At 44.3% G+C, this 26,577-nt stretch overlaps 1 protein-coding gene across 2 annotated transcripts in view; it reads left to right on the forward strand.

Moving 5' to 3' along the window:
• The window catches only part of arhgap31 (Rho GTPase activating protein 31), a 118,234-nt gene that overhangs the window by 35,272 nt on the left and 56,385 nt on the right, over positions 1–26,577 (forward strand). For both annotated transcript variants that reach the window (XM_055644449.1, XM_055644450.1), the window contains exon 2: positions 19,757–19,859. In XM_055644449.1, coding sequence (XP_055500424.1) covers positions 19,757–19,859 — 103 coding nt within the window. The remainder of the gene's footprint in view (positions 1–19,756; positions 19,860–26,577) is intronic.

Raw genomic sequence — 26,577 nt, forward strand, 5'->3', positions numbered from 1 at the left:
GTGGCAGAGGGGAGGTGCTGACTCCTAAAACCTGGAGTTTGAAGATGAGTTTGGATGGGATTATGGTGTTGAAGGCAGAGCTATAGTGGATAAATAGGAGTCTAATGCAGGTCCTTGTTGTCTAGACATTCCAGAGATGAGTTTAGGGCCGGGGAGATGGTGTTAGCTGTGGACCTGTTGCGACGCTAAGCAAACGGCAGTGGATCAAGGCTGTCTGGGCTTCAGTCAGTGTGCATCGTCACCAGTCTCCCAAAAACACTTCACTGTGGTCTTTCTGCCTGATGCCAGTGGTATTGATTTGCCTGGGCGGTGTACAAAGTGGGAATTCAGTCAGAGAGAACAACCTCATCTAAGGATGCCCACAAGATATTCCACCAGTTTAAATTAATGGAAAATCATTCCGAGATGGTCACGAAGCATTTGATTATTTCCTTCTGTTTTTCTCCAGCCACTAGTCCCAGGTAGGACACATAATAAAAGAGGGGCAGGATGAATGTTACAATGAACCTTTTATAACCCTCCAAGTGGAAGATTCCATTGATTCATAATGACCTTTGTTAATACATTTCTCATCGCACTTGTTAAAGGCCCACTGGCAGTAGCCAGTTCCGGATACCAACCAAAGTACAAATATCAAGAATGCTGCACTTACAAATCCACATTGTGGATTGCTAGAATGAAGTTGAAAACTCCACAGGATATGATCAACGTATTTCCGTCAGTTTGTGATCCTTTGTCATTGTGTTACCAAGGAGCCTGCTGGGATATTTGTTCAATATTCGTTTGACTGCCTCATTGTTTCTTACTAACAATGGGACAAAACAAAATCTAATGACAAAAAGAACATTTTAAGTTTAGCATTGATTTATGGCCTTCCAGTAAACGGACAAGTGCCTGGATTCAGAAAATACACAACTCTGAGATAGTAGGCTTGTATTCACTGGAGTTTAGAAGGATGAGGGGATATCTTATAGAAACTGTCATATAAAAGGACTGGACAAGTTAGATGCAGGAAAAATGTTCCCAATGTTGGACGAGTCCAGAACCAGGGGTCACATTCTTAGAATAAAGGGGAGGCCATTTAAGACTGAGATGTGAAAAAACTTTTTCACCCAGAGAGTTGTGAATTTGTGGAATTCCCTGCCACATAGGGCAGTGGAGGCCAAATCACTGGATGGATTTAAGAGAGAGCTCTAGGGGCTAGTGGAATCAAGGGATATGGGGAGAAGGCAGGCACGGGTTATTGATTGGGGACCATCAGCCATGATCGCAATGAGTTTGGCTCGAAGGACCGAATGGCCTCCTCCTGCACCTATTTTCTATGTTTCTAGTAGTTCAGAAATCCAGGCAAGTGAGCACAATCCACTCATCTCAGGGAGCCATCTGAACACAGATACATGTTTATATCTATCGTTTGCGCAGATAATCTGATGGTACATTGCAAATGCATCTTAATTTTGATAAACAATCCTACTCTGAATCTCTTCCTTTCTTCTTCCCTCCCCCCCACCATATCAGTCTCAAGAAGGGTCTCGACCCGAAACATTGCCTATTTCCTTCGCTCCATAGATGCTGCCTCCCCCGCTGAGTTTCTCCAGCATTTTTGTCTACCTTCGATTTTCCAGCATCAGCAGTTCCTTCTTAACCAAAACTAGTCTGAATCTCCCTCTGTCAATATGCGTATCAGTGATTGCTAAAGGACCTGTATTTGCTCCCAACCATCCAGTCCAGCTGAAGGGGTCACTGAAACTCATTCATAATAGGAGCAAGAGTTGGCCACATGCCCATTAAGCCTGCCCAGCCATTCAATATATCATGGCTTATCTGCCGCAGGCTTCATCTCCTCTATCCCTCAGTTCTCCAGATCCCTCAATTCCCTGCTCCTCCAAAATGTATTTACCTTATCTTTAAATGCTCTTCTAGCCTCTACGTCAGGGTTCGGCAACCCACGGCCCCCGGGCTGAATCTGGCCCATAACCCGATATCATCCGGCCCATAGGCGTGGATTATTCCCGTAATAATCCGGCCCGCAGATGGCTGTCATCTCCGGTACCTCCCAGGCCCAAGGCCGCGGCACCCAGGCGCTTTGAAGCAAGGACACAAGGAGGCCTGCGCTGGCGGGCGCAATCGCAGAGCCGCCGAGCGCTATGTAAATCACTGGCAGCTGATTTACAGTCTCTGACTGGGTGGCTAGGTCCAATGTCACCCTTGCAGACACTTTGCTGATGGCGACATTCTACCAGGACTTGGGTCCGGTCCCCAGGGCGGGAAGACGGAGCAGCTTTCCGCCGGGCCAGCAGGGACAGGGGCCATCTCCTGAAGTGGAGTTGGCCGAGCAATGACACTCTTGTAGCGACTGCTCCACGGAACCTGCCACGCCTTCGATCCTGGAAATGTGTGAAGTGGGAAGCGGCTGTAAAAGGACAGCGCCGCTGGGAGAGGGGAGGTGGTGGAAGAGTTCCTTTCCACAGCGTGTGAGGAGTCTGGCCCGTGTCAGCACGGCCTTGTCTGCACAAAATAGCAAGCTTGGCTGGGATGCCAGGGGATAAAGTTAGGGGGAGGGCAGGAGCGTTGAGAAGGAGGGGGTCGGGGATCATGCCAGCAAATCATTAACTCACTCAGTAGCTCGGGCGGCTGCGAGCGGCTGCCGGGACCCGACAGCGAAACTGGCCGCCACCTCAGCGCCTTCTGCCGGCCCACCCGGTGGAGGTGGTGGTTGGCGGGCAGCTACTGGGCGGAAGGTTGACTGCTCTGTCCTGGGCTTTCTCTCTCTCTCCTCTCTCTCCCCGTTATGTGATCTCCCTGAGCCAGGAAGTCCCCGTCCCTCAGACCTGAACCACACAGTGCATTGTGGGACAGGCAAAGATGGAGGGTCCCCGGTCCTTATTGCCTCCTTGATGGAGTTTCACATCTTCCTTTTTACTGACTGAACCAAACCCTTGATCCTGTCCTGCCAGCCTTTTTTCAAAATTTAGCGACTCAAAATGGCGGTGTGTCTTCAACACCGCGAAATACAGTAACTCAAATTACACTGATTAAGTGACAGTAAACACAAAGTTGATCTTGAGGGTTGTTTCACTACCAGTGTCTCAAACTAATTCCTATGTTCAGTAGACATAATATTTCTTAAATATATAAATATGTCAAAGTTTATTAACTATGGCGATAGATGTGGCCTCCAACTGCTCATAGACATGGGACCCGGCCCCTACGCACAACAAGGTTGCCGACCCTGCTCTACGTGATGGAGTATTCCAGACATTTAACACACTCTACAAGATGAAATTCCTGCACACTTTACTTTTAAATGGCCACCCCCTAGTCTCATAAACATTTCTCTTTGTTCAAGATTCTTACACTAGAAAACGAAATATACTCCAGGATAATATTTGACACCAGTGACCTGCAGGGCTGTGCTCTCAGCCCCTTACTCTACACTGCCTATATACTGTGCGGCTAAATTCTGCTTCAAGTTCCTTTACAAGTTTGCACCGTAGTGGGACTGATTGCAAACAATGACAAGATGGAGTACAGGAAACAGATAGAGAGCTACATAACATGGTGTTAAGACAATAACCTCTTCCTCAATATCAGCAAAATAGAGGAGGTGATCATTGACTTCAGGAAGTAGAGCGGAGTACACGACCAACTATACATCAGTTGTGCCAAAATGGAGATGGTTTTGAGCTAAAACATCCCAGCTGCAAACATTACAACTTGAATAGTCCAACCACATTGATGCTATGACCAAGAAAGCATACCAAAGCCTCGACTTCTTCAGAAGGTTTAGGAAATTCAGCATGTCCAATGAATCAGACCAACCTCTTTAGCTGTACCATAGAAAGCATCCTATTCAGATGCATCACAGCTTGATATTGCAGCTGCTCTAGTACAAGACGTTAAGATATTGCAGTTGTGTACACAACCCAGTCCATCACACAAACCAGCCAACCCAACTCTCCCCCCTCCACTACACTTCACATTCATGTCGCCTTGAGGAAACAGTATTCAAGAGGGCGTGTCTTCAAGAACAGGATGCAATGCTGGGGGTCTATAAGGTGCTGGTAAGGCCACATTTGGAATGTTATGAGCAATTCTGGACCCCATATCTGAGGAAGGATGTGCTGGCTCTGAGGAGGGTCCGAAGGAGGTTTACAAGAATGATCCCAGGAATGAGTAGGTTAACATATGATGAGCGTTTGTTGGCACTGGGCCTGCACTCGCTGGAGTTTAGAAGAATGAAGGTAGACCTCATTGAAACATACAGAATAGTGAAAGGCTTGGATAAAGTGGATGTGGAGAGGATGTTTCCACTAGTGGGAGAGTCTAGGACTAGAGGTCATAGCCTCAGAATTAAAGGATGTTCTTTTTAGGAAGGAGATTAGGACATTTTCCTTTAGTCAGAGGGTGGTGAACCTGTGCGATTCTTTGCCACATAAGGCTGTGGAGGCTGTCAGTGGATATTTTTAAGGCAGGGATAGATAGATTTTTGATTAGTACAGGTGTCAGAGGTTATGGGGAGACGGCAGGATAATGAGGTTAGGAAGGAGAAGTAGATCAGCCATGATTGAATGGCGGAGTAGACTTGGGCCAAATGGCCTAATTCGACTCCTATCACTAATAACCTTCTGGTTTTATTCTCTGTTCTCCCCTCTACGATCCAGAAAAAGTTATAAAACATGAAAGCTCATTTAACCAGATTCAACAACAGTTTCTTCACAACTGTTATCAGACATTTGGATGGACATCTCATATGTTGGGGATGAATTTACCAATCTTCTAATCTACCTCATTGTGGTCCTTGTACTTCTTGTGATCAGCATTTTCTGTATAGCTAAAACACTATACAGTTTTCTAATATGTAGTACCAGATGCCATCTTGTATGATATATTTGCCCTGAGTACAAACAAAACAAAGTTTTCACTGCATCTCGGTACACATGGCAGTAATAAACTAACACCAATGCGGGCAACAACTCAACCTCTACCTTATGATACCCTTTCAAGATCTTGCCATCAGTAGGTAAGGTTGCATTGGGTCGTGTACAAGAGGACCACGAATGGTCAGCTCAGAGATCTGTGCACAAGTGGTCATTCAGGGCCCGTGTCCGAGAGTTGTCACCAGGACACTGCAGGGGTAAGTGGCCAAATAAGTTTTTAATTCCACAACTTGGTAAGTTAAGAATTGGAAATCAGTTTTGTTTTCCAAAAATTTGTAAACCGAAGATAGACACAAAAAGCTGGAGCAACTCAGCGGGACAGGCAGCATCTCTGGAGAGAAGGAATGGGGGACGTTTGGGTCGAGACCCTTCTATCCTCCAGAGATGCTGCCTGTCCCGCTGAGTTACTCCAGTATTTTGTGTCTATCTTCGGTGTCAACCAACATCTGCAGTTCGATCAGATTTGTAAACCTGGTTGAAGTGATCATTAACCTGTGGTTTAAAAAAAAAGCCAACCAGTTGATTGATGTCCTTTAGGCCAGGAAGTCAACATCTGGACCCAGTCTGACCTATGCTTTGACTTCAACCTCGCAACCAATGAGATTGACTTGCCTCTGTAAGGGCCCTCTGATGTACCGCTGTCTTCTCAAGATAATTAATGGTGGACAATAACTGCCAGCAGTTAATGCATAAGTAAATGCATCTGTTCCTTTTAAATATTCATATTAGCGTGTGTTTACTGTGAACTTCCACCTTGTGGTTTCCTGCTCTGTGGCCGACAAGAGTGTTGCCTCATCTTTCACCAGAGTTGCAACAGCATTGGCTAATAAAGAATGCCTGTAAATGAGATTAGCTTTTTTGTAAGCTGTCTGTTTTTGTTAGCTGTCTGTTTTTGTTAAGTTGGCCTCACAGGCTATAGCGGCTTCAATCTGTAGGTAACTTCTAATATCATTACAGTCAGTAACCCACAGTCTGTGCTCGAAAGAGCTGAGACCAAACAGATCTATACTCTAATACACCACTAGTGTTAATGAGGTAGTGCTAATGTTATCAGGATGCATCACAGCTTGGTTTGGGAACAGCTCCAACCAAGACCACAAGAAATTGTAACGAATTGTGGACGCAGCCCAGACCACCACACAAACCAATCTCCCTTCCATTGACTCCATTTATACCTCACGTGGAGCCCGATTCACACAGAACGTCCAGCAGCCCACTCCTCCACCACTTCTTGCTGCCTTGGGGATGGAGCCAACATACGCAAGGATTACTTTCACTCTGATCATTCCCTTTGCTCTCCTCTCCCATCAGGCAGAAGATTCAAAAGCTGAAAATCAGGTATCACCAGATTTAGGAACAGCTTCGTCCCCTCTGTTATCAGGCCACTGAACCGTCCAACCCATAAGCTAGAGTGTAGTCCCGATCTTCCAACCTACCTCATTGTGGACAATGCACTTTTTCTCTGAAATTATAATGCTACAATGGTACAAAATTATATATAGTTTGAACACTGATTTTCCAGCAACTGGAGTTCCGTCCATCCCTACAATCCGGACAAAATTACGAGAGCTCAGTTGAAATTCCCTGAGCGGCCACAGGGGGTGTTGCGAGCGGTGAGCGCTCTTTTTTGTCATGTCCCTCTGTTGCGAAAGAATTCGTTGTTTACATCAAAACGTTGAAATCCCTCCTTGTCTAATTCTATCTCTGCTGGCTTGATGTTGAAGTTTATTGTGTTTCAACTCTGCCTGTCCCACACGCACCACACCACGACACATCATCCCAACATTCACCCAATCTTCCTCTTACCCTCTAGAACTCTGAACTTCCTGTCAAGCCTTCTCTAATTTACTGGGCACCCCCCCCCCCCCCCCCCCCCCCCCCCCCCCCCCCCCCACCCCCACTGCCATCCCCCACACACTGCAGCTGCCACCTGGTAATGAGAAGACTGGGAGAAACAGAAACTGCCACTGGGGTACAGGCCCGGTGAACACAACTTGAAGGACAAAGCATCCAATCATGGCTGATCTACTGCTCCTTCCTAACCTCATTCTCCTGCCGTCTCCCCATAACCTCTGACACCTGTACTAATCAAAAATCTATCTATCCCTGCCTTAAAAATATCCACTGACAGCCTCCGCAGCCTTATGTGGCAAAGAATCGCACAGGTTCACCACCCTCTGACTAAAGAAAAATGCCCTAATCTCCTTCCTAAAAAGAACATCCTTTAATTCTGAGGCTATGACCTCTAGTCCTAGACTCTCCCACTAGTGGAAACATCCTCTCCACATCCACTTTATCCAAGCCTTTCACTATTCTGTATGTTTCAATGAGGTCTACCTTCATTCTTCTAAACTCCAGCGAGTACAGGCCCAGTGCCAACAAATGCTCATCATATGTTAACCTACTCATTCCTGGGATCATTCTTGTAAACCTCCTTCGGACCCTCCTCAGAGCCAGCACATCCTTCCTCAGATATGGGGTCCAGAATTGCTCATAACATTCCAAATGTGGCCTTACCAGCACCTTATAGACCCCCAGCATTGCATCCTGTTCTTGAAGCCAAGCCCTCTTGAACACTGTTTCCTCAAGGCAACGAATGTGAAGTGTAGTGGAGGGGGGAGAGTTGGGTTGGCTGGTTTGTGTGATGGACTGGGTTGTGTTCACAACTGCAATATCTTAACGTCTTGTGCTAGAGGATGTTTCGCAAAGACAATACAGTAGACCTTCGTTTTAACGACCCCCTTTATAATGGATTTCGGAAATAGTGGACGGACCTGCCGATCCATCCGTAAGTAACGATGCACAAAGAAATGGTTCATTGTTGGCTGTGGGCTAGGAGTTAATGTGTTATACAGATAATGAAACTCACTAGGATGACAGTGAAACTAATACAACGGCTAGGGTAGTGGCGGGACAGAGAGAGGGGGTTTGCAAGGGTTACTTGAAGTTAGAGAAATCAAGTCTCATTCCGCTGGGTTGTAAGCTGCCCAAGCAAACAGTGGCCCTTTTCATCGATCATCGTTACTTTTTTGCATATCTTTCATTCATTTGCTCATATCTATATCACCGTCTATATCTCTCCTTTCCCTTTCCCCTGACTCAGTCTGAAGAAGGGTCTCTACCCAAAACGTCACCTATTCCTTTTCTCCAGAGATGCTGTCAGACCTGCTGAGTTACACTTGCATCTTGTGTCTACCTTTGGTATAAACCAGCATCTGCAGCTCCTTCCTACACACTTAAAGCCAAACTGGATGAGTTGTACAGATAAGGTCTATCACCTTGTCCATCACCTTGCATCTATGGAGACACAAATCAGATTCAGCTGCCGAGATCTTAAAACCTTAGCTGGTAAACTTCAACAAATGCGTCTGTGACTGGCTGCTGCATCTGTCAGGGTTACATTTGAACTGCAGTGAAAATGGGAAGAGCCAAGAATGTTAACCCTGCTGACATACCAGCCAGTGCAAAAACGATCCTGTCACCAACAGCAACAGCGTTTAGATGTAAAATGAGTGAAAGTATTCAGAAAACTATCCATGGAGATTTAAAAAATTCAACTGATGGTAGCTTTTGATAATTAACGGCCAAAATCGAAATACTGTGCCTTTTTAATATAATTCAAAGTTGCACATCAATGTACAGTCTCGTACTGTTTAAAGTTATGAATACAGCAATTCATGGACTCGGTTTGGGTGAGTCTCTGGGTTTTTCATTCATCCTATTTGGGCCGTCTCCAAAACTAAGTAAAAAACATTTGCAGACAGTGGTAAGTATGGACCGAATCCAGTCTAGAGCTGGGTTACTATAGATATCACCACAACAGCCAGCATGACTCACATATGGAACCCGCAGCGAATATGTGTCCAGAGTTGGGAAGACTGTGGGAGTTGTGGGGATGTAATGCTGTGGAAGGTGAAACTGCAGCCAGTTTGAAAGGGTGGGTGGCTGGGTCATAAGGTCATAAGTGATAGGAGTAGAATTAGGCCATTCGGCCCATCAAGTCGACACCGCCATTCAATCATGGCTGATCTATCTCTCCCTTCTAACCCCATTCTCCTGCCTTCTCCCCATAACCTCTGACACCCGTACTAATCGCGAATCTATCTATCTCTGCCTTAAATATATACACTGACTTGACCTCCACAGCCTTCTGTGACAAAGAATTCCACAGATTCACCACCCTCTCTGTAGTAATTTCTCCTCATCTCCATTCCTAAAAGAACGCCCTTTAATTCTGAGGCTATGACCTCTGGTCATAAACTCTCCCACTAGTGAAAACATCCTCTCCACATCCACTCTATCCAGGCCTTTCACCATTCTGTATGTTTCAATGAGGCCCCTTTGTGGGTGGGTGGAATTGTTGATGGAGCTACGTAACACCAGGAACTGTAGCAAAGCCAATAAGATGCACTGTTGGCGGGTAGAATTGAGAAATGAACACTTTCTCCTAAATCTTTAACTAGTATATGTCCAGAGGGACAATCTGCAAAACACTGTGCCACAGAATAGACTCCAGCGATGCTGCCTGACCCGCTGTGTTACTCCAGCTTTTTGTGTCTATCTTCGATTTAAACCAGCATCTGCAGTTCCTTCTTACACGCTGTGCCAGTGAAACCAGCGTTGTTTCGTATTTAGTAAAATAAAGCTCATGGTTGATGTTTTGACAAAAGTAACCGCTTTCCTGTAGCTGCGTAGCTGGGCAGAGCCTGAGTGCCGAATGGCAGCAGGTAGAGCACAACATTGTGACTTGTCGATCACAGTCTTTCACATCAGTAAAGCCGGCCTTCCCCACAGGCAACTCCACCCGTTAATTTTCTCACTTGACAAGGCTTGTGAGTGCTGCTCGTATCCAATCTCCCGTGGCCAGACAGGCAGGTGGAGGGATCATAGTAGAATCATGAGAGCTGTACATCAGCTTTGCTCCTACTCCACTTTTCCTCTTTCTCACTCTCGTTCTCTCACACTCACTCTCTCCCCGGTTTCTTATTCTGACCTTATGTCCCTTTCCTCCCTCCTCGTCTCCATCTCCAGCCCTTCCTTCTAATTGTCCCCCAGTTTCCCCAGTCTCCATGTTTTAGCCTTTCCATCCATGGACTCCCTTCTGAAACCTGAAGAAGGGTTTCAATCCGAAACGTCACCTGTTCCTTTTCTCCAGAGATGCTGTCTGACCCGCTGAGTGACTCCAGCATGTTGTGTCTCCCTTCACCCTGCTTGTCTCCCTAACCCACTCTTATACACGGCACATGCCTCAGTGAGCAGACCATCCAGAAGAATAAGCAGGGCACATGCATCAGGACAAGTTACTGCAAAGCAAAACATTCAAACATAGCATGATGAGTGGCAAATAACATTAGTGCCACTTAGTACCAGGCAGTTTCCATTTCAACACGGGAGTTTAACCATCCGCAGGGCATCACTGTTGCTGAGTCCTAGTCATTAACATGCTAGATATAATTTGCTATTCACTAAAGATGTCCCCTCAGAAAGGTGCCTGCTGCAGCCACATCTGCAACTTCAGAGCAGAGTGAAGAAACATCAAGATCATCATGGCCATGAGTTTTGACCCATATTACTTCCTCCAAGTTAGGACAAAGTATTTGCAACAGGGGCGGCACAGTGGCGCAGCGGTAGAGCTACTGCCTTACAGCGGTAGATACCTGGGTTCCATCCTGACTACAAACGGGTGCTGTCTGTACGGAGTTTGTACGTTCTCCCCGTGACCTGCGTGGGTTTTCTTCGAGATCTACGGTTCCCTCCCACACTCCAAAGACGTACAGGTTTGGAGGTGAATTGGCTTGGTATAAAAATATAACGTGTCCCTGGTGTGTGTGGGATAGTGTTAGTGTGCGGGGATCGCTGGTCAGTGCGGACTCGGTGGGCCGAAGGGCATGTTTCCACGCTATATCTAAATTAAACTAAACCTAACTCAGAATTTTCCAAGTACTGTTGCATAAGGGAGATTGCAAAGGCACCTTTAAAGAAAGCCAGAGACATTCATTCCCTCTTGTAGACCACTTGCTCGAGACCATCAGACAGAGAGAGTGTACAACTTTACCTAGATCACACCTATCCCCTGCTCTCTCGTGCAAGGGAAGTGTACAGTGAATGTTGCGCAATCATTCTGCTGTTCTGCCTTTAGTTACTGGCAATGTACAGGAAATATGGGCACTGAGGCTTTTGATAGATGAGAAATGCAAGAGTTTAATGAACCATGTGAATGTTGTGTCTCAGTTCTGAATGATAGAGGTTGATAATGGGGGTTGTGGTGAATTGAACAGTGGTGACACGTGGTGTATTGGAGAGGGAACGCAATTTGTCAATGCATTCAGTCAGCTTCAATGTTTCTTTGTGGTCATTGAAGTTCTTGCAGCACTGCATTCAGGAATGAGCTATAGAGCATTGACTTCCACCAATATCTCTTACCGTTGAAATGTGGTCTTCTTGCAGCTTTCCAACTGGCCCACGGATTCAGCCTCACAAATCTATGCATGTTGTGCCATGTGACCCCGTTTCCCCAGTATATGACAGACCAGAACGGCACCAGCTAAAAAGCTAGATAGACACAAAATGCTGGCGTAACTAAGCAGGACAGGCAGCATCTCTGGAGAGAAGGAATGGGTGATGTTTTGGGTTGAGACCCTTCTTCAAACTCTTCATACTCTCTCTTTGTGTCTATCTGAGATATTCCCAGTTGCTACCCAAACCTTATCCCTCAATCAGCACAAGTGAAATAGATTCTTTGCTTCAGAATGCTCTTTATGGGAACTGGCTATTAGAAGAATGTCTGAAGAAGGGTCTCGATCCGAAACAGCACCCCTTCCTACTCTCCAGAAATGCTGCCTGTCGTGCTTAGTTTTGTGTCTATCTTCTGTTTAAACCAGTGTCTGCAGTTACTTCCTACAGATTCGCCAGCTAAAATGCTGCTCCATCACAAGGTTAGCGGAGTAACTCCGAGAGTGCAAGTTAACTTTGACCAGAAGAAACCTTCCGATTATTGGGCAAAGTCTGAAGCAGGATCCTGACCCAAAACTCCACCTGTCTGCTGTTCCCTCCACAGATTCAGCCTGACCTGCTGAATTACTCCAGCACTTTGTATATTGCTCAAGATCCCTGCATCTACAGTTCCTTGTACCTCTGATAATTGGCCCTCATTCTACCATGCCCACCAATCTAAAACACAACCAGCGGGAGCTCAATGCTGAAACAAGCCGTAATACAAATGGAGAAAAGTAGAAACAGACGCTAGATTACAACAAACAACACAAAGTGCTGGAGAAACTCAGCGAGTCAGGCAGCATCTCTGGACAACATGGATGGGTGACGTTTCTTCAGACCAATTAATACAATTGGAATGACTCAACCATCGGAATACTATTGAATGGAGTGATATCTGCCTCCAATAATTTGTAGTTAAAGATATTTTGACCTATTCTTCAGGGCAGCACGGTGGCGCAGCGGTAGAGTTGCTGCCTTACAGCGAATGCAGCGCCGGAGACCCGGGTTCCATCCTGACTACGGGCGCCGTCTGTATGTACGTTCTCCCCGTGACCTGCGTGGGTTTTCTCCAAGATCTTCGGTTTCCTTCCACACTCCAAAGACGTATAGGTTTGTAGGTTAATTGGCTTGGTGTAAAAGTAAAAAATGTCCCCAGTGGGTTAATGCGCTATTATGCGGGGACCGCTGGTCGGCGCGGATCCAGTGAGCAGAAAGGGCTTGTTTCAGCGCTGTATCTCTAAACTAGTCTAAAACTAAACAAGAAGTGAAGAGAATTATTTAATGAAATCTCTGAAGAGAACTTGGACGTATCAAAAGCCTGCTCTGAGAGAGTGGGTCCAGGAAACAGTGACATTTTGTTCCATCATATCCAGATGAAGCCTCACTTCCCACATAGAAACGTAGAGAATAGGTACAGGAGTAGGCCATTCGGCCCTTTGTTCCAGCACTGCCACTCAATATGATCATGGCTGATCATCCCAAATCAGTACCCCATTCCTGCTTTCTCCCCACATCCGTGATTCCGTTAGCCCTAAGTGCTAAATCTAACTCTCTCTTAAATACATTTTGCAATATTTCGCAAACGTCATCCAGCAGTTGTTCCAATGCAGCATCCTGAAGGGTCACTCCTCCCAAGCCACAGTGAACACCAGTGTGCCAGTCACACACTGCACCCCATCCATGGACATTACTGACACCAAGGCCAATTAACACGCAGACCCCCAGAAGGTAACACAGTACTTCAGCACCTTGTGTGTAGGAAGGAACTACAGATGCTGGTTTAAACCGAAGATAGACACAAAAAGCTGGAGTAACTCAGCGGGTCAGACAGCATCTCTGGAGAAAAGGAATAAGTGACGTTTCGGGTCAAGACTTGGATCTGAAGAAGTGTCACCTATTCCGTTACTCCAGAGGTGCTGTCTGACCTGCTGAGTTACTCCAGCTTTTTGTGTCTATCCTTAAGGGCCTGTCCCACTTGGGCGACCTAATCCGCGAGTTCTGGCGAGTTTGCCCTCGACTCATACTCGCAGCACGGTCGACACAAGGTGGTAGGAGGTCTTTGTATCTCACCCTCATGCTCGAGAGTAGCCCCCGTGTACTCGAGGCCTCAGCTAGGTCGCGGCGTATTTTTCAACATGTTGAAAAATGACCGTGAGTAAAAAAAGGTCGCCATGGAAAAATTGACTTTTTTTTACTCGTAGGTTTAATCGTAATAGGTCGTAGTAGGTCGGCATGTTAGTCGCAGGTAATCAAAGGTAGTCGAAGGTCGTCATAGATAGTCTTCAACATAGTCGAAGGGAGGTCAAAGGAGATCGAAGGAGGTTGTCTTCACTCTCCACTATTCGCTGTCCAATTTTCCCGGTTAGTCGTAGCTAGTCGAAGCTGGTCTTCAACATAGTCGAAGGAGGTCGAAGGAGGTCTTCAACATGTCATTTTTTCAAACTCTCCTAAGCTCTTCTAAACTCGCCAATTATTCTTAAGGGGTTGGACAGGCTAGATGCAGGAAGATTGTTCCCGATGTTGGGGAAGTCCAGGACAAGGGGTCACAGCTTAAGGATAAGGGGGAAATCCTTTAAAACCGAGATGAGAAGAACTTTTTTCACACAGAGAGTGGTGAATCTCTGGAACTCTCTGCCACAGAGGGTAGTTGAGGCCAGTTCATTGGCTATATTTAAGAGGGAGTTAGATGTGGCCCTTCTGGCTAAGGGGATCAGGGGGTATGGAGAGAAGGCAGGTATGGGATACTGAGTTGGATGATCAGCCATGATCATATTGAATGGCAGTGCAGGCTCGAAGGGCCGAATGGCCTACTCCTGCACCTAATTTCTATGTTTCTATGTTTCTATTAGGTCGCCCAAGTGGGACAGCCCCTTTACTTCAGCACCTTGATGTATAGGAAGCCTATATGTGGTTATACAACTCTCTCATGCGGGGAGGTAGTTTTTGTAACAAAATTAAATTTGACAATGTACCTGATCATAAAACTACGAGATATACAAATACCTCCTAGAATGCGTTGGAGAACGTTTTCTTCATATGGAATACATTACAATGTATGGATGTAAGAATCACATTAAATATATACTGAGCCCGTTTCAGGAAGTTATGTGCTTGCTTTATAAAACTTTGGTTAGGTCACATTTGGCGTATTGTGTGCAGTTCTTACATTACAGGAAGGAAGTGGAGACTTTTGAGAGTGTGCAGAAGACATTACCAGGATGCTGTCTGGATCAGAGGGTATTAACTATTTACTAGAGGTTGGACAAACTTAGATTGTTTTCTCAGGAACATCAGAGGGTGAGAGGAGGCATGATAGAGGTATCTAAAATTATGAGTGGCATGATAGATACTGTACACAGTCAGAACCTCATTCCCAGTCAAAATGTCCAAGATTAGAGGGCATAGCTTTAAGGTGAGAGGGGCAATGTTTAAAGGAGATGTGTGGGGCAAGTTTTTTACACAGAGAGTGGTGGGTGCCTGGAACACCATGCCATGGATGGTGGTGGAGGCAGATACTATATATTAGTGGCGTTCTGAGGCTATTAGACAGGCACATGGATATACAGTGATATGGATATGGATATGGATATGGATATGGATAAAGATATGGATCACTTGCAGGCAGAGGAAATTAGTTCAACTTGGCATTCTGTTCAGCATAGACATTGTGGGCCAAAGGGCTTGTTCCAACATTGTATTGTTATCTGCTTTACTTCTACAATAAAGTTGTATGTGAAATGTAATCTGTGTGTCAGATGAATTTAGTAAATGTCAAAAATAAACTTTATTCAGAATAAAAATATATGTAGCACAGAAAATTGTGCAAAAGCTCTTTGTACCTTCTCTTTATGTTCATCAGTCACAGCCAGTAGTGTTTGCATCTCTCTTTAAAGAGAACACCCTTCCCACTCATGTAATTGCTCACCAAGATTTAAAATCAACTAAGACACACCAAAATGCTGGAGTAACTCAGCGGGCCAGGCAGCATCTCTGGAGAGAAGGAACGGGTGACGTTTCGTATCGAGACCCTTCTTCAGACTTCAGATTCTTCAGTTGAGTGTGAAGAAGGGGCTCGACCCAAAACATCACCCATTCCTTCTCTCCTGAGATGCTGCCTGGCCCGCTGAGTTGCAACAGCATTCTGTGGGTGTCTTTGATTTAAACCAGCATCTGCAGTTCCCTCCTACACATTTGGAAATCTATCTGACAGAATGCAGAGCCAACTTTGCTGTTTCCACAAGACTCCACTCTGACCTCTGTTTATAAATGGTGAGAGCAGCCGCTTGTGTATTGTACGCTTCCCAGGCCGTGCTTTGCACCATTCTAGGCGTAGAACCTAAGTCTGTTACATTTTCAACGCGACAAGAACACTCGTGCGTTGGGTGTGTTGCCTTTTCTTCACTGAAACAAACAACCAGCTTTCACTTCCTGTGACCTCAACCTTGCTGCTTGCAATGGAAACAGCCATTCAAACCCTCGATTTAGCAATGACACAATGCAAGCAATGAGTTAGTGTTAAAAGTGCCAAACCCAGCAGCAACAAAGCCACATTGGAATGGCGTCGGCAAAAACATCTTACTGTACCTGTGATGGGCAGTGGACATATACTATTGTTGCCAACAGGAAGAGATTTTCTCTTAAACTTTTCTCTCTGGTTAAAAACAGGCAGCACAGTAGTGCACCTGGTAGTCTAGATGCTCCCTCACAGTGCCAGAGACCTGGGTTCAATTCTGACCTAGGATGCTGTCTGTGTGGAGTTTGCATGTTCTCCCTATAACTGTCTGGGTTTCCTCCGGGTGCTCTGCTTTCCTCCCACATCCCAAAGATGTGCAAGTTAGTACATTATTTGGCCTCTGCAATGTGTTCCTAGTGTGCAGGAAGGGGATGAGAAAGTGGGATAGCAGAACTAGTGTGAATGGGTGATCGATGGGCCGAAGAGCCGGTTTCCAAGCTTTTTGAGTTTTAGTTTTGGAGATACAGCGTGGAAACAGCCCCTTTGGTCCACTCAGTCCGTGCCGACCAGCGATCCCCTCACTCACTATCCTACACACACGAGGGACAATTTTTAAAGTTCTACCAAGCCAATTAACCTACAAACATGTACGTCTTTGGAGTGTGGGAGGAAATCAAACACCCGAAGAAAACCCACGCAGGTCACAGGGAGAAGGTACAAACTCCATGCAGACAAGCACCCATAGTCAGGATCAAAGCTGGGTATCTGGCACTGTAAGGCAGCAACTCCACCACCGCGCCACCGTGCCGTAACTAAACCTTCTTCTGGGACAATCTAAGTGTGACCTATTTAAAAAATGTTCATGTTACACACTGTACATTTTCTGTTCATCCAGAGTTTTATTTCAGACTAAAGTTTCAAAATCTTATTTTGCACCGGATCATCATTTTATCATTTTTGCAGCTTAATTTCCATCACTGCATTATTTAAGAAGAATTCAATGCACGGAACAGACTGAATTATTTAGTGTTTTGGAGGCAAGGTACCAGGATGAGGTCTGGAATCTGTAAATGCCAATGATTTTTACATGCAAATTTCAGCAGAAAGATAATTACAGGCATAAAGGTGGCTTAGCTACCTTACTGGTGGAAACAGGACAAACTATTCAGGCAGCAATATTTTGCAAAATGTCTACTTTATGCAACCCCTCAATTCTATGCGATTATGCCATTGGGAAGATAATAATAAAGGGATCTATGTGCATGACCCTCCCAAACCAGAGATCCGAATTCGACCTGTCTTTGCGTGCTGTCTATTTGGACTTTGCATGCTCTCCCTGTGACTGCGTGGGTTTCCTTCCTCATCCCCAAATCGTGCAGGTTTGTAGTTTAATTGGCCTCTGTAAATGACCCCTAGTGTTCGCTGGGATAACTAGTGCGAATGGGGAACCAATGGTCGGTGTGGGCTGAAGGGCCTGTTTCCATGCTGTATTTCTTTTTTTTTTTAATCAAAATCTTTTTTTATTTCGTTTTCAGGACATAACAAAGTGCAAAGTTGTCTATTTGTTACAGACAGTGTACAAAAAGAATAAATAAAATACGACTTATGCTTACATATAACAAGACAACAACAATAAATGAGATACCAAAAATAACCCCTCCCCAGTCACTGCCAGTGAGCATATGCAAATATCAGCCTGTCACAACAATGATCCACGATAAATGAATGGGTAGACTGTTAAGCTGTTAAACTGTGCTTGATGATCAAGCATTTATAAAGCCTGGAATGCATTTAAAAAAGGTCCCCACGCTTTCTGAAACCTTCCATTTGAATGTTGAAGTGAGTGCCTGATTTTCTCGAGCTTTAGGCAGAACATAATATCTGTCAGCCATTGAGTATGAGTGGGCGGTGTAGGTTCAGTCCACCTGAGCAGGATTGTTCGCCGAGCCAGAAGAGAAGCAAAAGATTTAGTGCGGCGTTTGTCTGCGGTTAATCTAACCTCCTCATCAGTGACCCCCAAAAAGAGCGATTAGAGGCTTTGCTATATTTCTAAACTAAATTAAAACTAAGTAGCCTAACTGGGGGAATATGGAATACATACAGTAGATTTCCAGAGGGTGTTCAGTAGGTGCTGCATGGAAAATAATAGCTGATGCCAGAGGAATTAACTTACTGGTACAGAAGGTTGGCTGGCTGACACGGGAAACAGTGGGATGACATTAGTCAGACACAAAAAGCTGGAGTAACAGCGAGACAGGCAGCATCTCTGGAGAGAAGGAATGGGTGACGTTTCGGGTCGGGACCCTCCTTCAGACATTAGTGGTCACTTTCTGTTGGCAATAGTGGTGTGCTAACAGGGTAAACTTTTTACAATTTATATAAATAATTAATAGCAAGGCCTGGTGAGTACATTTCCTCAAGTACGCACAAGGACAGGCAAGAAAGTAAGTTGTAAAGACAAAATGAGGAGGTTACAAGGAAACATAGGTGGGTTGTTCAGGGAGCAATGAGCTGGCAAATGAAAATGTCAACTTTTTCATTTTACTTTTGTTTATTATCGTCACATGCACTGAAAAGCTTTTTTTGTTTGGCAAGAAAATTAAGAAGCAGCATTTTATCTAAAGGGCAAAGGATTTCAGAGCTGGGCAGTGTAAAGAGACCTTGCGGCCATGTGCATGACTCTCTGAAGACCAGTCTGCAGATAAAGTAAACGGGAAAACAAACGGAACATAGCATGTATTGATAGGGGAATTCATTACAAATGTAGGATTCAGTTCATATCAGAAACAAAGTCCACAGGGCATTTGAAATTATTTAAAGATATGCTTTAGCAATGTGCTGGGGAGGTTTTGCATTTCAGCCCTTGCACAGACAACCACCACTGTACATGACAATGACAATGTTGTATTCATTCAGATTCTCAACCAAGAACCCATCCCACCCATATCCCAATAAATTCTGATTCCTGTCTCTTTACTCCTCCCATTTACACTGTCATCTTGCTATATTGTTGCAATATTCCTGGATAGACTGACAAAAGAAACAGTTTGCATGCAAATAAGTTACATGCCCGAGAAACACCGTTTCATTCTGTTATTTGTTCGGTATATAATTGCACAGTAAGCATGGAACTATTTACAAACTGAAGAAGTGGGGAGCCCCAGACTCAGAAATGACATTTCCCAGCGTCCTTACACCTATGGGTAAACATATGCATGCATGTCCATTAATATTATTTAGATGGCTTGGTGGAATGAGAGTAGTGGGGGAGTGTGCTGGCACACATTGCCCCATCTCCCCTCCCTTCCCCAAGCTATTTGGGATTGTTTTCTCTGGAACATCGGATGTTGAAGAGAGACTTGATAAAGTATATCAAATTATGAGAGGCATAAATAAGGTCGACAGAATCTTTTTCCCAGCGTGGAAATATCCAACACTAGAGGGCATAGCTATAAGGTGCGAGGGGGACAAGTTAATCGAGAGGGGGGTGCAGGGCAAGTGTTGGGGGCCTGGAACACACTGGCAGGGGTGAGGGTGGAGGCTTATACGATAGTGTTGTTTTAAGATGTTTTTGGATAGGCACTTGGAAGTGCAGGGAATAGAGGGATATGGATCATGTACAGGAAAATAAGATCTGTTTAACTTGGCATCATGTTCTATTGTGGACTGGCTGACATTTTTAAATTTCGTTGTACATGGTTCATGTTACAATGACAATAAAGAAACTATTCTATTCTACTATTCTATTCTATGTTCAACATAAACATTGTGGGCTGAAGGGCCTGCTCATATGCTGTACTGTTCTAAGGAGAAAGTTGTTGAATGCATTGAGCATTAAAGCTAATTTTCACCTTTTCTTTGCAAACAGTTCCTCATGTCCTCAAAAGCTGTGCCGAATTCATTGAGAAACATGGCATTGTAGATGGTGTCTACAGACTCTCAGGGATTACATCCAACATCCAAAAGCTAAGGTAAGGCATCACTAGCACCAGTTCCATTTGGATTTAACAGTGTGGCAATGCAGGAGAGGGACACGGGTTTAGGACAACAGTCCACATTTAAATTGGCAGAAATTAAAGTTACCAAGTGCCATATGTTTTACTGGAGTCATTCCCCTGTGATCCAGATGCCATATTGGAAAAAATAGATGCCAAGGAATGTTAATGAGAAGCTGAACGCGCATTGATTTGGCTTCAGAAGATAGACTCAAAATACTGGAGTAACTCAGTGGAACAGGCACCTTCTCTGGAGAGAAGGAATGGGTGACGTTTCTGGTTGAGACCCTTCTTCAGACTGAAAGTCAGAGGAGAGGGATTTGCGAGATATGGAAGGGCAAGGCGTGAAAACGACAAATCAAAGCAGACAATGCTCAAGGAAATGTAGAATTGTTCACTGTTGGCTGTGGGGAAGGTGACAACGAGGCGTACAAACAGCAAAATTAATCAGGAGGACAGTGAAACTGGTCGGAGAACTATGGTGGAGGTGGGACAGAGAGAGGGGGAAAGCAAGGGTTGAAGTCAATATTCATACCGCTGGGGTGTAAGCTGCCCAATCGAAATATGCGGTGCTGTTCTTCCAATTTGCGTTTGGCCTCATTTTTGACAGTGGAGGAGGACCGAAAGGTCAGTTTGGGAATGGGAGGAGGAGTTAAAGTGTTTAGCAACTGGGAGATCGTTTAGGCCTTGGCAGACTGTGCAAATGTGTTCAGCTAAACGATTGCTGAATCTGCGCTTGGTCTCACTGATATATAGGAGTTAAAGAAACGGAATTACATTGTGTTTTACCTAGTTCCTGTTTGACCAGGGTATTAGTAATGTGTAGGGAGGAACCTCAGATGCTGGGTTAATCCAACGATTGACACAAAAAGCTGCAGTAACTCTGCGAGTCAGGCAGTATCTCTGGTAAGAAGGAATGGGTGACGTCTCAATCTGAAACATCACCTATTCCTTTACTCCAAAGATGCTCCCTGACCCGCTGAGTTACTCCAGCTTTTTGTATCTATCTTCAGGACATTAGAAATGCCTGGTTATACTCAGTGGAGACACCCTCAGTACCGAACTAATGCCTTCTTGACCTAGTCCTTAGAACTAAAAATTCTTGACTAAAGGGCTTGAAATGTTATAAGGTAAAATGCTTTATATTATTTTTGATATATTAAAAAGCATCTTATTAATTACCAACCCCCACCCCCAAAAATAATGCTGGAATAACTCAACAACAACATAGGCGGAAAGAGAGACAATCAAGGTTTTTAATCTGCAAAACTTTTGATTTTCATTTAATAAATATCAAAATTGATTTTAAACAAACGTTCCCCAACTTATTTATTAAATCGTTTAAATGGAGGTAGAAAGTACTTGATTTCTGTTTTATTTCAACTCCAAGAGGGATAGGATACAAAATGGGGGTTAGTTGTTTATTCATCTCTTCACATGAGCACAAGCTATGATGAAATGGAGCCCACTCTTGGAGTTCATGGTTTTGAAGCTGTCAGGACAATTGATGCATAACAATTGCTAATTATGGGGCAACAGGCCAAGGAAATGTTTGAATTATATGTATGTGCTCTGGGTCCTCATGAAATTAATCTGAGTCACTGGTATCTTGGGACAAAGCACACTTCCAGCTCCCAACCCCATCACAAAGTCCCATATAAAGTACAGATACGTCTTGTTTGGGTAACTGCAGTGAAAATCTAGCACACTCCCACTAGTGACAGAAAACTGAATTACTTTATTAATTGTTAACAAAGGGAAGAATGTGACCCGGAGATACTCTCCTTTAAATAGCATAATGGAATATTTAACATGTAACAAACAGGCAGCTAGAACTCACAGTTTAGCTTCTTGGCAATGTGGGATTCCCTCCCTCCCTCCCTCTGATCATGCTGTCTCAGCCAAAATGACATCTTAAGGTCTGTTCTGTCTCAGAAGTGAGAATACTTCCAGCCGACACAAATTTCCATTTGCTATCACTAAGCATTGTCTTCAATTATCGGTAAGCTTCACCTTCTTTAGTATCTTGCTCTGTCTACCCTTTTGCACTTAGATTATCATTTTACCAGTACATTCATCTGGAAATTAGTTTTAGCCTGTGTGCAAATGTATGGCCTTGCGCAGAACTTCTGCTATTTGAATTAGCAAGGGGAACGTGCTTGGTGACTTCCATAATAACAGAATTATTATTTAGAGCATAAATTTGGCTTTTCAATGGATCAGGGTTATGAAGTTAAAAAGAAAGAACCAGGGTGTAGTGGAAAGTTGAATTTAATACTGGATGTGCTTATTGTAAGACAATGGAAATCAAAGTGTCATTGCCATATTACACGATTGGTTAAAATTGGAATGAGTCGTCGGTCTTCTGTTAATAGAACATGGAACAGTAGAGCCCAGGAATGAGCCCTTTGCCCCACAATATCTGTGGTGAACATGATGCCAAGATCAACTAATCTCATCTGCCTCATGCGATCCATATTCATCCATTCTCTGCATATCCATGTCATAGTCATAGAGTGATACAGTGTGGAAACAGGCCCTTCAGCCCAACTTGCCCACACCGGCCAACATGTCCCAGCTACACTAGTCCCACCTGCCTGCGCTTGGTCCATATCCCTCCAACCCTGTCCTATCCATGTACCTATCTAACTGTTTCTTAAACGCTTGGATAGTCCCAGCCCCAACTACCTCCTCTGGCAGCTTGTTCCATACACCCACCAGCCTTTGTGTGAAAAGGTTACCCCTCAGATTCCTATTAAATATTTTCCCCTTCACCTTGAACCTATGTCCTCTGGTCCTCGATTCCCCTACTCTGGGCAAAAGGCTGTGCATCTAGTGCATGTGCCTATCTGAAAGCCTTTTAAAATGCCACTTTCATATATATGTCTTCACCACCTCCCCTGGCAGTGCATTTCCGACACCCCCCCATTCTCTGTGTTTTAAACCCTGCACATTGCCTTTAAATTTAGCACTTCTTATCTTAAATCTGTGCACTCTAATCCTTGATATTTCTACCCTGGGAAATAAGTTCAGAGGAAACACTATTTGTTGAAAAGTTATTTTAACTTGTTTTGTTTTGTATTTTGTTAACTTTTAAATCTGTAAAGCCTTCATTAATTCAGTTTTGGTGCTTGCTTTCAAGTTACCCATGCTCTTGAAACATTTCCGTTAGAATTTGGGAATGCTTTCGATAATTTAACTGAAGGTAATTATCATCAGATTGTTTTTTGCACACGAGATCTTATTATTAAGCTTTCAGTTCAATCTTCAAAATTCATAGTACATCTAGTACCAGATCTCAAGTTCATGTTTAAAACATTACGCAAGTATAAATAAAGTTTAGTATTTATTATTAGAATCAGGTGATCAACTGCAGTGCACAATGTGACATTAAGCGAGTCTTCAAAATGTCACAGTCGATTTTGTAATTAAAACATTTTCTCAGCTGATCTTTCTCACATTTTCAAGTGAGGATTCCAGTTGATTTGACATCCCAATAATCCCATCCCACTGCATAGAATGAATTCAACCCCTTAAAGGTTCTTTCATCATTTGCCATTAATTGTTTTTTTTTGTAATGGACAGTCAAGTTAAATGCCCGCAATACTCTTTGAAGAATAATTCACCCATCAATTAGGTAGGTTCTTTCCTCTCACCTCCAGTTCAAAAATAAGTTTGAAAAAACTTTAGAATATATTTAAGATGAAGGTAGACACCAAAAGCTGGAGTAACTAGGCGAGACAGGCAGCATTTCTTGAGAGAAGGAATGGGTGCTGTTTCGGGTCAAGACCCATTATTTATACTGTAGGCTTGAGACAAGCATCTGAACTGCAATTGTGATGAGACATTAGTTCTTACCCAAAAATCGAGTGAGATATTTTGATTTTTGTTATGCCTCCTTTCGCAAATTGTTGGGAAGGGGCCAAACAATGCTGTGGCCACCAGTCTGAAAGCACTTATTAAGATCATCTCTATAATTATAAAACTTTGATCTTGGATGTGGATGTATTTATTTGTGTATGTGTGTTGTTTGTCTGTGATTCACATCTCCTCGAAAACACAACGTGCTAATGGTAAAATGTTTACATATTCCGATAGAGATTTACCTCATGATCTCAAAAATCGCCTCATCTGAAAATTTGATTCATTATTTCTTGTTATTTATTAAAATTGTTCTCAAAAATGAAATATATTTTAAAGCTAACAAGCTGATGACGTCACAATGGCCCTGCTCCTCGCGGCCCACTGCTTTCAATGTGTTTTCAATGCGCAGCCTACTGGGCATTTTTTCCCACACGCTGCGAGTTACGTATCCCCACCCCCCACCCCCCCCTCCTCTCCCACCCCCCCCCCCCCCCCCCACCCCTCTCCCCTCCTCCCTCCACCCCCCTCTCTCCCCCCTCTCCCGCCTCTCCCTCCCCCCACTCTCCCTCTCTCTCTTTTCTTCTCTGCCCCACTCTCTCTCTGCCCCTCTGTCTCTGCCCGCTCTCTTTGCCCTCTCTCTCTACCCCCCCCCCCCCCCCCCTCTAGACATGCCTGCGAGGTGGGGGCTATGCATCAGTGGATAGGGCGGGGATGGGTTAAAATAAGCCAATGAACAATATTAATATAATATCAAAGGGGGGGCAGGGGGTGGTGGTTACAGTGTGTGTGTGTAGGAGGGTGGTTAGTGTATTTGTGGGGTGGTTAGTTTGTGTGTGGATGGTTAGTGTGTGTGTGGTGACGATGCTGGCCGCTCCCGCCCTTCCGTAACCTTGCTTTGAGGGGACAGGACCCAACGGGTCCCCCTTGGCCTAGTGATCTATAAAAATAAAGGACAGTATGTAGAGATGGAAACAAGGCCCCTGAGAGAAACAAAACCTCCTGACTTCAATATGTGCGGCTGCTTATTCATGACCACTACATTAAAGCCATGTCTGAACGCTATGACACTGTGGGACAGACACAAAGTGCTGGAGTAACGCAGCAGGCCAGGCAGCATCTCTGAAGAGAAGGAATGGGTGACGTTTCGGGTCTAGACCCTTCTTCAGACTACACCGTGGGATGACATTGTCCACAAGGATTGCAAAATTCCAGACTTCTTTTTGATATCCAAATCCCAGAATCAAGTAAGAAATATTTTCCAGAAAGAACACACATAAATTATAATTACAAAATTATAGAGTGCAAAGGATGAATCAAAAAACATGTGAACTTGAAATGGATCCAGCAGGATTCCTTCTCGGTGAAAAATGTAATGTTGTGACAGCTGAGACTCTATAAGGCTGGTCAGGCCCACAGCTGGAGTATTGTCAGCAATTATGGGCACCATATCTGAGGAAGGATGTGCCGGCTCTGGGGACGGTCCAGAGGAAATTTACAAGAAGAATCCCAGGAATGAGTAGGTTAACATGTGATGAGCATTTGACGCCACTGGACCTGCACTCGCTGGAATTTAGAAGAATAAGGGGGGGGACCTTATTGAAACTTACCGAACAGTGAAAGGCTTGGTTCCACTAATGGGAGAGTCTAGGACCAGAGATCATAGACACAGAATTAAAGGAATTTCTTTGGGAAGGAGATGAGGAAAAGTGTCTTTAGTCAGAGGGTGATGAATCTATGGAATTCTTTGCCACAGAAGGCAGCAGAGGCCAAGTCAGTGGATATTTTTAAGGCAGAGATGGACAGCTTCTTGACTAGTACAGGTGTCAGGTTATGGGGAGAAGGCAGGAGAATGGGGCTAGGAGCGAGAGAAAGATCAGCCACGATTGAATGGTGGAGTACACTTAATGGGCCGAATGGCTTAATTCCACTCCTATCACTTATGACATGACCATATGAAACTTGCCCAAATGTCCTGTAAATGTTATTTTACCTTCCTCGATCACTTCCTCTGGCCATTCATATTTTCAAATTCAGATTCAGATTAAAATGTTATTGTCATAGTGCAGTGTACAGTACAGAGACAACGAAATGCAGTTAGCATCTCCCTAGAAGATGAATATTTTAACCATCAATTAACTGAAAATATATTTGTTGCCAAACCACTGGTGAGGGAGGAAGAACATCGCCACTGAGGATCATCGCCGGATGTGCAGGAATTTAATTTTCGAAGGGCATGTGTTCACATCCTTAGTGCTTGGATAGAGTGGATGTGGACATGATGTTTCCACTAGTGGGAGAATCTAGGACCAGAGATCATCAAGAGTCAAGAGTGTTTTGTTATCATATGCCCTGGATAGGACAATGAAATTCTTACTTGCTGCAGCACAACAGAACATGTAAACATAGTACACAAATAGCCTCAGAATTAAAGGACGTTTCTTTGGGAGGGAGATGAGGAAGAATTTATTTAGTCAGAGGGTGGTGAATCTGTGGAATTCTTTGCCATAGGTGGCTGTGGAAGCCAAGTCTATGGATATTTTAAAGCAGAGATAGATAGATTCTTGATTAGTATGGGTGTCGAGGTTTATGGGGAGAAGGCAGGAGAATGGGGTGAAAAAAGTTACTTTTATAACTACGAAACCAGGTTCGCTTCTTAATAAACAGACACCACACAAACTGTTTGGTAGACCAGTTCAAACCTTTACTTAACATCGGCCGATGGAAGGGAGGGAGAACTCCAGCTAAGAGACCAATGTAGACACTCGACTGTCCTCGGTCCCCTTCTTTGAACAACAGAATTACAATGCCTTAAATAGGGTTTTTTTGGCCC

The sequence above is a fragment of the Leucoraja erinacea genome, chromosome 13 (genome assembly GCF_028641065.1).
Source record: "Leucoraja erinacea ecotype New England chromosome 13, Leri_hhj_1, whole genome shotgun sequence".
In the NCBI taxonomy this organism is placed as follows: Eukaryota; Metazoa; Chordata; class Chondrichthyes; order Rajiformes; family Rajidae; genus Leucoraja; species Leucoraja erinaceus.